Genomic DNA, 17271 nt, shown 5'->3' on the forward strand with positions numbered 1-17271 from the left:
TTTTCACCCACATATCTGCTTCAAACAGCTGATTCTGTATTTTTTTATGTCTGTTACTAAAGTGTTTGAAAAGTCACTCTCGGAGAAAAACAGCCTTACGCTTTTCCTGTACATAAAGATAGCCTTCACAACTAATGGAACTAGTCTGTCTGTATTCCTGGGGCGCCTGCTTGGTCCTTTTCATCAGCTCGTATACCTCTGACCGTGCGCCCTCAAATCGACTCCTTGTCTGGGAAAAAAAAGAAAAGAACTTTCAGGAAGTGACTTGCTGAAGCCAAAAGAAAACGACTTGCCCAACATTGCCCTTAAAAATCTGAAGGACTTCCTCAAAAAGTCCCAGCTAGGCCATGAAATGTTTTTGGAGGTTTGAATCTATTGAAATGAGGACAAAATAAAGAAAAACACCTGCTTTAATATGTAAAACGGAAACCTGCACTTTATTTTAAGAATGAACAAAAACCATTAGGTAACCAGGAAACCTGCAGCAAAGAGCAATAAAAAGGCTTTTTTCAGCAGCTTTTTAAAATTATTTCTTTATTTTTTTAAAGAAAAACACCTTTTATAAATCTGTGTTTTTTTATAGTGAGAGAACATGAACACCTCTTACATTCTGAATACTGATCTGTAGTGATCTTTTGTAATATTCAAAGTCCTTGGCGAGTTCGTAGCCTTGATGGTAAAAAGTGAAGACTGTCTGAAAGAAGGCCAGGATCTACAACAGATCAGAGATAGAGATGTTTAAGTCCAGCAGAACAGCTTCACCATCTCCAACCAGCAAACAGCGACTAGTGACATTTACAACCGGAGATGTAATCTCTACGAGCAGGAACTATCCTTTTATCTTTTCTGAAACACAACGATGCTCCAAGAATAAGCAAAAGTACAAAAACGATGTCCTAAAACTCAAAAACATTCAGAAAACTTTCTACACCAGCATAACCTTTTCTGAAAACATCTTTTTCGTTTAAATATCCTAAATATTTCCCTGGTAGATTTCTAAGGCACATTTTGAAAGATGTTATTTAGTACGATGTTCATAGGGATTCATTGATGATGGCCTAAGACAGACAGCATATTTTTTGGAGGACGTTCATGTCACTTACAGGTTCCACACATTCAAACTTCTTTCGTTCTTGGATCTCCTGTAACTTGCACACGTAGTCTAGAGACTCTTCTTGAAAGTGCTGCCTCATAGTTTCCACCTGGATGTCTGCCTGGAGGTGGAAGAAACAAACCAAGATAATTATAGCCTCTGATGGATAAGTGGAAACAGTCTAGTATACTTCAGTATGGGAAGCTGCAGGTTTTTCTTGGTATAGCATCACTTCAATCTGAAATTATTTTTAATTCAACATTAAATCCCTTTTGATTTAAACTGAAAATGATAGCACCAAAAGTTATGCAAGAAAAGTGCAATGAAGGAGTCCTGTGTTGACTTTCTATGGTACAGATGTAGGTCCAGGCATCAGCACATGGCTTAGCTCTACTTCTGACAATCATCCACCAAGATGAGGGTCGTGACTGCTCCCAGCTGCTGATGGCTGACGAGGGGATTCTTCCCACACCACTTCTGCCAGAGTTATCCACCTCTGGCACGCCCTATAATTGTCTGCAGAGTGTGGACTTGAACTTTTTTCTGTTCTTTCCAGAAACAGGAGGTGTGCAGGGAGAAACACAGAGTCGAGTCCCCAGTTCTGCTTGTAATCAATAATAATTGAGTTATTTCAAGAAATGGAGAAATCAAGGTACTTTGTCTTTACAGCTCAGCCTGTGAAGGTTGACCGGTAGAAACAATCAGATGATGGGAGTTGCAACTCCAAGTCTAGGAACGAATATTTCAGTTCAGGGCCGTCCTTGAACTCTGCCGCTCTTTCATGCTTTCATTTGCCGCTGATGATCTGGATGACGTGATTCAAGTTCTGATTGACTAAACACATCTGATTCAGGTTGTTGTTCACCTTTCGGCTTATCCCGTTAGGTCAGCTTTCACTGATTCGCACAGGTGGTTTGGCAGACAGCTTTTACACTGGAGGTCTTCAGCACTTAATACAGAAGGGATTGCTATAAAACAAGCAAGCTGGTTGATCTCGAGAACCAGGATTGAGGTATCCCGTTCTTGTGGGTCCTAAGATCTCCGTACTTAATAATTACCCATAAAGACAGCCTTTCTAAAAACGTTCATGATGTCAGATGTTAGAATAAAAGATATAAAATTGTTTTAAAAAGTTTTTTGATTGATTGTTTTAAGATAACTCATCAAGGTAAATGCTGTCTGAATGAGTTTATTTGACAGACTCACAGTAAAGTTTAAAAAAGGGAGATGTGCACCAGCAAATAGACACAATCCAACTTTATCAAAGCGGACTACGAAAAACCTCCCTTCAAAGTTCTAGGACATAAAACATGCATATAAATAATCAAGGACCCCACCAAAGATGCAAAAATGCAACAACTAGTGGGTCAGAAATCTGAAGTGACTTTAATTTTGCTGTAAGCTGCATAGAACACTGGCTGGGTTGCAAAGTGTAAATTGACAACTTAAAGGAAATTTTGCCTCACGGCCATAATCATAAACAGTAGCTATACTTTCAAAGATTTTTGGAATAAGATTAGCCTCAGTCTCTTCTCTTAGAAAAGATGGTCTGGTGTATCATTCGATAAAAAAGATAAAGAAAAACCAGACCTCCATTTGTTTTTTCCTTTCCTGAATTTCACAAATCACTATATAATGTGTAAAAAAACAAAAGCAAAGTAGTACCTTTTTTTTGGGGTTGTGTAATTTTTCTCCTCACATGATTCTATAAGCAGCTCGATACATGGTCCACAAATCGATACATAAAAGATTCAGCTAAACTGGTGGCGATACAGTACAGTTCATTTCTGTTATCTAAAATGATTCAATTGGCATTAAAAGTATAATTAAAATGCTTTTTAACAAATGAACTTTTTTTTTTTCCTTACTGGCACTTTTTACTTGAAGTCACAGAAACAAAATGTCTTTGACATAACACCTTCAAACATAAAAACCTCCATTTTGTGGTCTTTCAAACCTTATTGGTCTTTGTGTTTCAATAAAGTGTGTCATATTAATTTATTCAGGTATTGTTTGAAATGCTGTGAAAATAATGGGTTATAATGAGTTTAATGCACACAACACAAATCTCTCGCTGTGGTTCACCTTCAAACCCTTGAAATAACCTGACTTGGTGGAAGCTAGTTTGTAATCGGGCGTCTTTTTTTCCATCACATGTAGATAAAAAGGCGAAAGCTGTGTCCGAATTCCTTCACTACTCACTACAGTGCACTATATAGCGCGTTCGCCATTTTGTAGTGCTGTCCGACACTACAATTCCAAAAGTGACCCCAGAAATTTCCAAGAAATCTCTGCGAGAAACCAGTGTGCATCGATGCTCACTAGATTGGTGAATATAGACCACAATGCACTGCGTCTGAACAATTTTTGCCCAAAACATTTATTTAAAAGTATTTGCTGCCAACGTTAGTATCGTCAGAAGACAGTGGATTCATAAATGAATAAATAAAACACTAATTTTAATTAGATTTTAACTTCGTGAAATCAATAACGTCGACGTTTAAAAGAAAAGTAGTGAGCATGCAGGCCGAATTGCTTTTAAAATCCAGGGCACTATTTAGTCCGGCACTATATAGATTTTTTGTAATAAGGGATTAGGGTGGAATTTGAACACAGTAAAAGAGAGTAGCGGGAACAACAGGAAGAGAAACTGACAGTTTGCCAGAAACCGATTTTTGACTTGTACAAAGATCAAGCATGTTTAAAGATAGTTATTCTCTGGATTAGGTGCCCTTTATTATTTTGATCAAATGTTTTTCCTGTAAACAAAGTAAGATGAAAGTTCCCACACTGGCGCTCATAATATAGTCACTGTTCAGAGAGTTGATGTAACAGCAGTTCATGACTCGTGGCTGTGAATGAATCTCTCCGGGTCTGTTTGGCCGCGTGTGACAAAGCTCAGAACAGCGGACTCCAGCGTCACAAGATTCAGAGAATAGTCAGGAGCCTGAACTGAAGTTTACACCTCACTGGTGGGCCTGCACAACACGCTTTCACAACATGCACATCAAAGACGAGGACCACTTCCTTTTAGGAAATCATCACAATTTGTAGACGCGACTGCAGACGAGACTGCAAGAATCTGCTCTGCAAGGTACAAAGCAAAGCTCTACCACAAAGAGGGCCTAAGCAGTTGTGGTGAAGAACATCCTTGTTTGTTTTTCAAGCAAGATGGGCAAACATGTGTTTGCAAGGCATGCTGGCAACATGCGCTTTTACCCAGTCTTTCATAAAAATTGAAAGGTATTTAGCAGGTTGCATCTCAGGGACGATAGATACCTCTTGTAGTTGTGGTTCTTTCTTCTTTGCCGACATGTTCAGAAGCTTTTCCAGAGAGCTGTAGTACTTCTCCGTTTCCTTTTCATATTTCTTTCTCTCCGCCTGAAAAAAAAACACAATTTAAAGAATGGAAAAGACAAAACAGTTGGATGTAAAAAGGGGGAAAAAAGCTAAAATAATGCATGTCTTGTGATTTAAATAGTACAATTTTACGCACTGACATTTTTGGAAGAAAAGCGGAGCAGAATAAATAACAAAAGATCCACAAAGAGCAAGAAAAGATTGAGAAACGTCTACAGACTGTCATACATTACCCTGACTGCTCCAAGCTGATCTTTCCTGAACTTTTCCAGGGGTTTCATTAATGTTTCTGTGATGTTTCTCATCTAAGGAGAGAACAGAACCCTGCATTACTTATATTGGTCCCTAAAATAATAGGTTATCATTATTGTCATCAAATGTGAAAATCCACTGCTATTTAAAGGCTGATCTGAGTATTACATTATTTTGTGTAAGCAAATTCTGGCTGTTGCATACATTGGTAAATGTTGACAGGTGGGAAAAAAGCATTTTTACAAGTTTCAAATGTATCTATTTCTCTATTCAATAATAAAGTAGATTAAATTCTTCTGAAAAATTATTGAATGCATTTTGGTTGAGGAAACTTTACATGTCAACCATCATTTTTTATAAAAATCTCTCTTCCATTTTTTTTATAATTACAGGATAATGTAAACCATTAAAAAAACTGTCCTGTTTTCATTAGTGTTCATGCAAAACAGAAAAAAAAAACATGAAAATGTATTTGCAGTTTAAATGAATCATTCTAAAAGGCGTTGATACGCTGCTTTTTAAAGCTATTCCGAAAACAGTGATCAGCCATTTCCTATTGGCTCCACTTGTATCTTTTTAAACTAGGTTGCGAGGTCTGTGTGCATTTTCCTCTGGTGCTCCAGCTCTGCTCAGGTCCGAACACGCCTGTGCTTGCTTTGTGCTTTGTGCATGATGTCATCACACTGTGCTGAGCAGTGGTTACTGTAGTGAACTGGGCCTGGCGCAGCATAATCTCTGCCTCAAGTGGTGAGTTCTCATTTTAACTTGCAGAAACTGCTCACAGAGGACGGCTTTTTATCCACCATCTTTAGAGGTGTGCCTTTGAACCGTCTTGCACTGAAGTAGAAAGTTTCAAATGACAAGCGTTTACTGCTGTCTGAGCCAGAAAGTAGCTTTAAGATAACAGTTATATTGCTATGCTTAGACTACTTTTGGTTGCAGTTTACTATATTGATGTAATAGTCTGCACACATACCTCTTTTTTTGTTTTGAAGTCACCCCTAAGCATGTAATCCAACCCTTACTTAATCGCAGCATGAGGCAATATGCAAAACTAAACCAGAGAATGACTGTGTCCTGTCTACTGGCTTCTGTGTCTGCATGGTTCTATTAGAGTTAAATATATTATGAGTGTGTGTCTGGATTTGTGGAGGATGACAGAGCCAGACAGATGCCAGCACCAAATACAGGCAGCAACAGGTGGGAGCTTTTCGGAAATACACCCACACCACAATGTTTCAACCGAGGGGGTGAATGAAACGCAAAGGGAGAGATGCATTTAGGCACAGGAATATTGATATGATAGATACACATCATTTTTATTTCCTGTCTGATTCACTGTCCATACTGGGGGGATTGTTTACATTTTAAAAGTGTGTAGAAAGGTAGAAAGCTCTAGTTTTGAGTCGAGCTTCCTACAAAGAGAAATAATCGCTTGCATTGAAGCACAAGTTCTAATGCAAAATCTTTTGTTTTGTGACCGCAATATGTGGACGCATGGGGATAAGGATGAATTATTCCTGCTCATTTTTTGTGTCGGTTCGACACACACAACTGTTGTCTTTGCTTTGTGTGCAGATTCTGACAGGTTCTTCCTCCTACCATCAGCTCCCTTTGGTCCTCCAGGTTTTTGAGAAATGAAGAGAACTCTTGCACAGACTCATCTGAAGATTAAAAAAAAGACACAAAAAAAGCAGAAGAACTTTTTAAATGACTCACTTTTCCGGATGCAAACTGGTGTCGTATAATTATAGGTTACACACTCACGCCAATAACTGTTCTTAATAGTCTGCTGAAGCAGAAACAGTAAACATACATCTGAAGTGCATCTCTGAGTGGATTCAACCAAACCAGTGGTTTAGTTAAAAAAAAAAAAACAACCCAGACTTACCGATGCATCTTTCATCATCTGTCTTTGCGTCTCCAATATACTCAAACTGAAACTCTCCAAGGCACTGGGCAAACTTTCGCTGTGCCATGCCGAGCTCTGAAAGGACATTTTCAAAAGAGAAAATTGTTACAACAATTTGTTTTTTTTTAAACTGCAAATTCTGAAGATGATAATTACAAAAAGAGGAGCTCCCGGTTCTGCTAAAAGTACACATCATCTAAACTAGACATGGAGTAATTACAGTTCAATTTCTGAAAAAAATAAAAATTTGGAAAAAAAATCCTTGTGCAAAAGGCATAATTTATAAAAGCTATAAATAAGACTCTTAAAAACTGGGTCTGACAAATTTAACTGAACCTGAATACTGTTTGCTGACATTTAGCTACATCCTGGTGAGGGTCACACCCAGCCTATCACTATGATAAAGACCACAGGTTTATGTTATTATTTTATGTTAAAATAGAGAGCATGTATATGCAGTTATGAATGTGCAAGTCAGGTGCAAAAGAATAGCAGGCAAACTATTTTCCACTTAGACAAACTAAAAACTAAAAATATCTACTTTTGCAAAGCAAAATATTTGACCTTTTTCAAACAAGTTGGTAAAAAATAGTACAAAGTACATCTGAGTACCGTATATGGATTTAATTTGACAATGACTAGTACCAATAGAGATTTGTGTATTTTAAACTCTGAATATATTCATATTATATAATAAATATCTGCAAACCAAGAGGATTAGAATTGGCAGAAATAATTGTTTCAAAATCTACAGGAATAGCACAGAAATTGATTTTAGTTAGCTTTATATTTATTATTTTATTGTATGGTCTGCAATAAAGTTTTTCAGCAATGACAAATTAATTCCATACATTTGTTTATCTGAGCAGTTTTGCTTCTTTCATGTTATTATCAATCATTATAAATCCAAAAGTACCCAGCACCGCAGGATGTTTAGGTCGTGTGTTCATACTTTTGAAGGATTAAATCTACAGCTCAAAGTCCGAGCATGTGAGAGGAGAGGCAAAGGGCATCGCTTCTGCCTCAGTTGTTCTCTTTAAACAATGTGAAGCTGATTAATGATCACTCTTTAAGAAACTCAAATGTATATCGTCCCAAAGTTACAGGAAACTAATAAGAAGTTGTGCAACATCATTTTTGGTTTCAGTATAAACACAAGGTTTTCCGGTGCTTTTTTTTTATCATACTGACAGCCAAAGATATGAATCCTGTCATCACTGATTTTGAAACTGAAAGCTGAATGAATGGAAGATTGCAGGGTTGTTTGCCATGTTTGCCTCTGCAAAACACTTTAACGAAGGGGCAACCCGTCCGGGATGCACCCAACTTTTTCTTCTCTTATATTTTGATTGAGCTCAGATCCCAAATGCTTTTTTGCCATTCTCCATTTTCCTTTTCGTCTTGGTTTCCCCAGAGTGTGTTTGAAAAGGACCAAGCTTTTTTGCCAACATCATTTTAAAAGTCTAACAAAGACAGTCTGTTTTTAGGGCCTACAACACAAAATGAGTATGAACGTTTTAAATTAAACTTACTTCACTATCTTAGCCTGTTTTTCTCCTACCAGAAGCAAAAGATACGTATTATCTTGCCTTTTTAATATTACAGGTGAATGGATAATGGTGAAATAAAGTTTTTCCTAATTTAAACTAATACATTAGGTCTGCTAAAGCCTGCGTTACTAAAGTCCGACCTGATCATCTTTTGATCTATTTTAAAAGCGTTTCCAGTGGTCTTGTAACTATGACTATGCCATTTCTAGGCAAAATTTAAAAATTATTTATTTTTTAGGACATATTTCTGCAAAGCCGTATTATTAGCCTTAAGTATTTTACTAGAAATTTGCTTCCGAGTTCTGGGCGGGAATGTTGGCGCAGAGTAAGCCTGCCCTCATTACCTATCATCCCATTGTTTACCCTCTCTCCCACTAGCTTACAGCCCATCACAACCCCAACCTAACAATACTGGTGCAACAAAAATGGCGATCAATATTGGGGCTATCCAGCTGTACAGTTTTGAGCCAGATTTTTTTAATCTGCTTCTGATTCACGATTTTAATAAAGAAATATTCAGAAATGCCATTTTAAGCAGAATTTTCCTTGCACATGTCCTCCATTGTGAGAAAAGTGCTACAAGAACATGTAAAACGATTTTCATTGCAGTGGGTCTTTAAATTGCGTAACTAAATAATTCATTTGACTTAGTGAGAGACCAGCTGCAGTTAGTGAGCCTAAAACATCTGAAAGTAGGTTGGAAAACCGAGCTGCTGATCTATAAATAAATGCATGTTTTGGCAACATTACAGTAGGTCCTCAGCAAACCTGAAAGTGTAAACAACTCATTGTATCCTGTATGAGATCAAGGCAGTCTAGAATCGAGCTACTCTAGGCAGAAAAAACCGCAAACCACGTGGTATTCAGACTTCCTGCACGCTTTGTTAATTTTTCTGAATATATTGTTTTATGCTGAAAAAAGTTATTATATTAAAACCTGTCTGACCTTTCGGAGACTGTATTCATTGACATTGGAATGCACTGATCTCCTGATACGAGATAAAGCAAGGAACCTCATAAAAAAGAAAAGAAACATGGGTCTTTTGGCATTTTAACATAACAACTTATGAGTATATTAAACAGACATGTCTTTTTTATCAGACAGGCACACTTAAATGAATATGTACTGTAAGAACACGCCTTCCTCTGCAGCCATCAATCCACATCCCTTTGTGCAGCTTTTACTGACTGTTGATAAGAGACTTCATGAACTCCACTGCATTTCTTGTTTTGCTGTGAAAATCAACATAAAGCCCATAAAGCCCAAAAAACATAATCATAAACATAAAGCCTCTAAACAAAAAGGAGGAAGAAAGTAGTGATGGTGTCTTGTCAGAAGAGAGATTTACATAACTGATTGCAGCGATAGCTGCCCTCTGCTATCACAAGATTAAAAATACCGCACACACTAGAACACACAAGATTCCAAGGCAAAAGAGGAAAAAACGGCTTTGCTTTAATTTTTGCCTTTTAAAGCAAGGCATTTCACAGCAAACCTGGGAAATGTCAATCTTTGCTAGTTTCTTTGAAGAACGGCAGAGGCCCCATGTGTGCGGGCTTCTTAGCATGAGTCATGTAGACCCCAACCTATATCAGGCTAATGTTAAAAGGCAAGGTTGCTTTACAGGAGGACACATAGAAAATGGGTCAACTTTGCTTTAGCTGTGTTTTACAGACCCACTCTGAGGATAATTGTGTTTTTTGGTGTTTTTAACATGTTCTGGTAGCCTTTTTCTGAGGCTGTATTTTTGAGTATTTCTTTATTCATGGCATCTAGCTCAAAACTGTCCACCTAGATAGCTCCAATAATGCTAGCCATATTTTGTTACACCAGTAATGTTAGGTTGCGGGTGTGTAAGGGGCTGTAAGCTATAGCAGAACAGCTAATAAATAGATGGACAGGAAATGGGGGAGCGCCAACAGTCCCCCCCACAACTTAGACGTACATTTCGAATGAACTATTGTCTTTCTGCAGAAAGAAAACGACACAGGTTTTTTTTATTTTTGCTAAAAATGACAATTATAATTAAAAGACAACTGGAAACAATTTTAAAATAGATAAAAAAAATGATTGCAGTGGGTTTTTAAATAAATGCATCACTAGTCAAGCTAATTGTAAGATAGAAACCTAGATATTACCTTCAATCTACTTATGACTCTTAAATTATTCATATGGAAACCCACAATTTAAATTGAACACAGTCAAAACAAAAGAGGAATTGAAATGAAGGACAAAAACACATGACTCTATGATAGTGACCCTAAGTTCCATGCACTTTCTCTTCCTGACTCTGCAGTGAAAGGCGCACAACAAACCACGCCATGTTCTGGATGCTCCAACAAAGGCTTTCCAAAGCAAAACAATAACTGTACGTTAGTGTCAAAGGGCACTGCAAAAGAGCTCCACTGTGTATATGCTGGCTCATATATATGAGGGGGGTTGTTTGTTATGATTTGTCCAGTCTCATCAGATCAGAGCTTCCCTGATTCCAGGTCTTCTATGTCCTTCCACAGAACTTCCTGTTTCACTCTCCCATCTTTTCCAGGCTGAATTTCTGCTCCACTTGCCTCCAACCTTTGCCCCTGACAAAGCCAGCTCACCCAGTTCTTCCCACCACACTCCCCCCCCCTCTCTAACCTCTGTGTTCCCTACCCACAATACACGCATTACTTCACCCATGACTTCCTGATCTTCAAAACAAGCGTGCGGGGTGAGGCTATGCGGGGCAGCATCCGGTCTTAAAGCCAGGATCACACGAGTTTCACAGCATCATTGTGTCAAGCATCTTATGCATTAAAATTCCTAATGAAATGCAATGGAGAAGAGTTTGTATCCAAAAGGAAAAAAGGAGCTCCAAGTGATTTCAAGGCAACACACTTTTTCAGCTGACCTCTGTCTGCAGGGACTGATAAAGCAAAAAAAAAAAAAAAAGCGTTCCTCCCACATGAGTTCATGTCTTGTGCTAATGCAATTTTAATAAAAGATTGTGATGTGGCTCTTTGGCAGAACAAGTAATGTGATTACAGGGAGCAGCGGTGAGTCAAGTGCAGCATGGCAGGAACACCGTTAAGCTCGTCTGCCCAGGACACAGACCTTTCATCGTGGATGTCTGAGAAATATGAGAATAGGGGGGGAAAAAAACTCCTCAAGTCATTTTGTGGCTGATTTAATAAATAAGGTAACAATGGAGAACAAAAGTAGCTTCTGCAACTTCACCTGAATTCATTTTTCAAATTATTGCAGCTGAAACTGAAATCAAACCATTAACAATAATCCATGAAAACAAGAGCTCCTGCAATCTAGTTAGCAAGCTTATCAGATAAAAAAAATAAAGAAGTAAAGACACCAATGACATGTGTTTGAGGGAGCATAGACAGGACACAGTTCCTGTGTGTATGGTGGGGGCTATTAAACAGAAGCACATCTGCCTGTTCCTCCACCAGTGGACACTTCCATGTCATGGCTCGGAGGCCCCGGACCCCGCTTGAATGTTTCCTCTCAGATCCAAGGACTTTCCGTGTAGTGGGACATCCTCCCAGCTGTCCCAGCAGAGGGAATTGATGACGGCCTGAGAGAAGACAATGACTGTGCTGGAACCTGACCCCATACCAGACCACTCTGAGGTCAAACCTAAAGTGAAAGATTTGTCTTATAGAAATGTGGTTAAAAGGCCGCAAAACCACCAGTTTTAATGTAATATTGAGCGACTTGCATTGGTTAGTTTCCTAAAACCAGATCCCAGCATAACTCTAATCACTGAAGACCATGTACTAAAGCAAGATTGAGCTCAAAGGTTCAAACTGATGAGTGAGAAAAGAGGTATTTTATACGATCTGTTATGAGAGGAGGCAGAAATGTGGCAGTTTAATAAGAGCAACGTCCACATATCGAGAGTCAGAAGAAAGCTGACTTGCTCTGTGAGAGTGGATTTACCACACTGTTACCTGCTTATGTGTAACCCATTAAACTCTCTGGCTGTGTTTAAACATACCTTTAAAAATATGTAAACAGCGTTATATCTTACTAGAGGGGCAAACGTCAAAATTTTGGTCACAATCATTGGAGCCCCCAAGGAAATTTCAAAGCGTGAAGCGCCTTCAGCAGGTTTGGATGTCAAAAAGAGTCATGGAAAAACAAGTCACAATTTGCCCCGGGTGATGCAACAAGCCCTGTACCGCTCTGCTGTTGTGTGCTTGTGGATATTGTCCCCTGTCACATGACCCTGCTTCAATCAAAGTGTTAGCTGTGAGACAGAGATGACTTCACCTTAGACCCCACAATGCCCACTTGGCATGCAGAGGAGTCCATAATGAACTCATTAACCTTGGAGATCCTTCAACAAAAGGCCCAACATTGTTTGTCAAATGCTATGGTCTGTAAAATCGGGCATGATTTTTCTGTAGTTCCTCTGAGTACATGACCTTGCCATGAGGCAGAGATTCTCAAAAGACTTGATATTTTTCCATTTCGGACTATTTTTTTTCTCTCTCTGTGACAGGACGTGTGCTAATCTTTGTGGTAGGGTTGATGGAATTGGTGGTCATTTTTTGACTATTTTTTTCAACACCAAATTACTCTATTCACTTTTTTAACACCTGTACTGATTAAACAAACTGTGCAAACCAAACACACCACTTGCATGCTGGGACATCAAGGAAAGCTGGGTGGGTTAACAACAGGCCAAGTGTTTCTGATTGGGTAAGGTCAGTGTTATGTTTCATGGTAGCCAGTCAGAGCTACGTACGCCCTACTCATGGACACCAAACAAGTGGAAGAAGCTACAGAAAAGACAAGTCCAGAGCAGCTAAAAAAGTTTATCTTTTCTACATGGAAATATAAGCAACACCTGCCATTTCATTGATGTCAAAGGCAAGAACGTGGACCTGGCTGCAGACAATATGACGCCTGACACCATCGACCGAAAAAGGAAATTATATAACTTATCCTAACCGTAACCTTAATCCCAAATGTGTTTAGAACAACAGAAAAAACTTTTGTTAAAACTTAAAACTGTAACTGTTAGGGTCATTTGTTAAGATCAAGTTTTTTTTTGAGTGAGATGGGGGCACCTGTGGAAGGATCATTACCGGCAGACTATTTTTTCCCATCGCCTGTCTGTCCTGGAAGAGGATCCTTCCTTCATGTGGACAACCCTGAGGTTTCTTCTTTCTTTTCCCCTGGAATCCGTTATTTTTTAAGGAGATTTTCCTTACCAAGGAGGGGGGTCAGAGATGCCCAGTTTAGCTAAGTCTGTTTAGTTTAGCTATTACTTATTGAATTTTATGACTTATTTCATGCTTATTAAACAATTACCCGTATGAACCCCTTTGAGACAACTGTTGTAATATCGGGCTATGTAAATAAAGTTGAATTGAATTTGGACAACAGAGTTAAACACACTCTGTTACTTAAAAAAAAAAAGTTTGCTTTAAACAAAATACAAAGTAATAAATATTGAAGGTTGTATACAAGTACTTGTCTAATTTGCCCATTTCAACTGACTTGTAAAAAACGCTAAAAAATAAAATCCAAGCAATGTCTTTGTGCAGTAATGCAAATACTATTTCAGATGATTTAACTAAAGAGCACTTTAGTTACTGATTCATTCACTTTTTGGATCAAGTAGTGAGTAACTATACCCAATTCCTTTTTTTAAAGTCATGTTCTCAACATACCCAACTAAAGGATCCAGATCATCAAATTGTTGATTTTCAATAATTAAACAGTCTTATGTCCATCTAAAGATCTCCTTGTTGGGTTTTAAGACCTGGCAAAGACCAAAACATCCAAAAGCTAGAATTTTAGAATTTAAATATGATCCATGTCTTTCTAACATCAATATTGATAGCATAATACAACCACTTGCTTGGAGTTAAAGTATTCAGCCACCTGATGAGTTCCACTCACAGATATACAGTACAAGACACCCCCCCCCCCCCAAAAAAAAAAAATCATGTTACAGAAAAGTGGCACCTTCTCAGCTAACAGCCAGATTTTCATCAGCAGTATTTGTGTCCGCTTCAGGACCTCACAGTGAGGACTATTTTAGTATTTCTCATCGGTTTGGTCAGTGACCGTATGAGCTGTAGTAGACTCTGATATGCGTCTCTTCTACGGCATTGCAATCTTCAGGGGGTGACAGAGTGTAATTTGCGTCCAAAGGTATGTTTCTATGTAAGCACAAAGCTTAACTACCAATCTCAAAGCAGGCAAACTCCCACCAAAGACTGAGGTGGAGCAGCTTACCCCACTCAAATAAACCTCCAACTGTACTGAACATCCAACAAAAACGATGAGGGCGAATAAATAAAAGTATGTTTTTACCACACAGATTTGATTGAGACTTGAGAAAGTTTCTCAACTTAGTAGGTTTGGATCAGAAATCTTATGCGTGCAGAAAATGTGCATTAGTTCCTTCCTAAATCTGAGCGGGTTTTGAAATCGTCCCAGCAAGAGGAAGTTTGCCGTTCCCTGCATTTTGACTTTGTGATGTTAAACGTGCATGATGCTCGTCAGCAGCAGAAAAGGAGGAGATGCTTTCAAGTGAGTCACATAAGGTCTTGAAACATAAGACGTGGATGTCATATCCTCCAGAAAATGACAGAGTTGGTCACCTGACACCAACACACAGCTGTGCATCAAATCCAATTCATCGTCATGAGTGCTATAGTCCCACATAGTTCACCACCCATGCACACACACACACACACACACATGCAAAACAATTACAACATGTTTATGAAACTGTGTCTGGATAATAAAGCAGTGTTTACTAAAGAACATTTTGTTGAAGAACAGATTTGTTTGGGCTGCTCAAAATAAATAACCAAGGTGGAGTACGGAAACTCCTACGCAGCTGTTATCCAAAGACGTTTTGGTAAAACTTAATAAAATAAAAAGCTGTGGTGGAAATGAAACAAGATTGGCACCTTTTGAATATTAGCAACATAAAAGAAAGCATATTTGTGAAGTTCCACAAACATTTGGACAAAATCCATTGCATTGGATAAAAAAAGGATAAATAAGTTTACATTTTTTTAGTTATACCTTGTTTCTATTATAGGCAGAAAGAGAAAGGTGGCCGGAATGCAGTCAGAACCAGTTAGGTATCAAAATGAGCAATTTCAATGTTGTAAATGTCAATTAGCTTTTGTTAAATTAAAAAAACCCACAAAAAGTAGAAAGCCATTTTTCATTTCCTATTTTCCATTGCTGTGATCCTTTTTGGGTTTCCATATTTCACATGTTAGAATCAAAAAATGTGTTTATATTGCAAGATGTTTCTAAAATACCTTTAACTAACTTAGAAAGTGTACACAGGATCTAAACCTGTTTATCAACAGAAATGGCTTAGTCCTAAACACAAATATCTAAATAAATTACATCCAGCCCATTTTAGTAACATGAGTTGTCAACTGTGCAGATATGAAGCTGAGGGTTGATAGAGCATAACTGACTGATACAGAACAAAAATCTGATCATTTTTAAGAGGAAGCTGCTGTCTCACAAACATTTTTGGAAATAAATAAATAAAAATCCCATAAACTTTTGTGTAAGTAAATATGAGATAATAACTCTATATAATTTGTACAAGGCTTTCTTTTTTTAGCTTAAAGGTAATTCAGGATATCCTGTATCTCACCGGGACACCTGACATCATCAAGTCAGTGTGAACAAAGATCTCAGTGTGTTTAACACTCCTTTAAGGAATGCTAGATTACCTTGAGACCAAATGAAAGTCATACCTGTAACCTGACTACCGACTTCACTCAACCCCACCAGGCAAACACATACTAACATTTCTTTTTACCACCCGGGGGGTCTTCAGACTGCCAGGGTGGTGCTGGAATTCACCTTTTTAATAAGGTTAAATGTACTCCCTTTGACAATATAGCCTACCCACATTCAAATAAGCTGGCCGAGAGTGACAGAGACATAGCCACATTTTTTGGACTTGGACGGAGTGTGTGACGTATGCTAAACCGGCTTTGTGTGATGGAGATGGAGCCAGCTTTTTATGAGAGTGGACAAACCGTCTTTGTGTTTGACAGACGAAGAGTACATTTTTTACGTTGTAAAAGACTGAGCTTTGTGTCAAGAAGGCGGAGCCAGCTTTTTGTAACAGAGTTGAAGCCTACTCGGTGTGACATAGGCAAAGACAGATTTTGTGCCAACGGTAGACCTGACCCAGTGGGATGGAGACAGACGGATTTTGTGGAGACAGAGACGGATTTTGTGACAGAGGTGTAGCAGACATTGGTTGATGGTGGCAGGGCAGATTTTTTTCCGACAGAGGTGGAGCCTGCTGAGTGTGACATAGGCCAAGCCAGATTTTTTTGTGTTGTTTTTTTTGACAAAGGTGGAGTCGATATCATGTGATGGAGGTGGAACCAGCTTTTTGTGACATAGGTGGAGCTACTCTACTTTGCTGTGATGGATGCAGAGCTAGCATTTGGTGAAATAGGCAGCATCTGCTTTATGTAACGGAAGCGTAGCCAGCTTTGTGTGTCAAAGGCAGGACTAATTTTTTGGTGATGGAGGCGGAGCTTAGCCTATGTTATAATGGCAGAGAGCTTTGTATGACAAAGGCGGAGTCTGCTCATCCTTATTTTATGACAGAGGGAGTACAGCATGTGTGACTGAGTGTGTGTCCAGAAAGACAAACACACTTTTGCTCTTAAACCAGAAAAGCTCAAGCATACAAATCCATCCTTGTCCAAAAACTGACTTGGTTGGGAGTTCAAGTTCCTTCTCTCTCATTATTTAAGGTGTTTAAAAGGTGATGCTGATAGCAAAAAAAAAAAACAAAAAAACAAAACAAACAAAAAAAAAACACTGATAGCAGTCCACTCCAGATCACGTTTTATAAGCAAGGGGGAGCTTTGAGACAAGGACAGCCACGAGATCAGAATCTAATAGTTTCGACTCAGCCTAAGTGTGTATTGGCGACAAACATTTTCAGAACAATATTTTCAGGAGGTAGAAAACGTGTTTGAAAAGTGTCAACATTTATGTAAAAGAGTAAACAAGACAAGTCTCGATCCGGTTTGGCATGAATGGCTGCATCTAAGGAAACAACTCTGGACACTTTCCTGCTTCGTTC

General features: G+C 38.5%; 1 protein-coding gene across 1 annotated transcript in view; it reads right to left on the reverse strand.

Annotated features, from left to right (window-relative positions):
- The window catches only part of LOC144994257 (rho GTPase-activating protein 10-like), a 48346-nt gene that overhangs the window by 30400 nt on the left and 675 nt on the right, over positions 1 to 17271 (reverse strand). The window contains exons 2-8 of the mRNA XM_078951378.1: positions 6597 to 6692; positions 6308 to 6369; positions 4687 to 4758; positions 4373 to 4474; positions 1104 to 1214; positions 608 to 712; positions 100 to 229 (exon numbers count right to left, since the gene is read on the reverse strand). Of these exons, the coding sequence (XP_078807504.1) occupies positions 100 to 229; positions 608 to 712; positions 1104 to 1214; positions 4373 to 4474; positions 4687 to 4758; positions 6308 to 6369; positions 6597 to 6692 (678 nt within the window). The remainder of the gene's footprint in view (positions 1 to 99; positions 230 to 607; positions 713 to 1103; positions 1215 to 4372; positions 4475 to 4686; positions 4759 to 6307; positions 6370 to 6596; positions 6693 to 17271) is intronic.

This window comes from Oryzias latipes, chromosome 1 (genome assembly GCF_053564925.1).
Source record: "Oryzias latipes strain Hd-rR chromosome 1, Olatipes_Hd-rR_3.1".
Taxonomy (NCBI): domain Eukaryota; kingdom Metazoa; phylum Chordata; class Actinopteri; order Beloniformes; family Adrianichthyidae; genus Oryzias; species Oryzias latipes.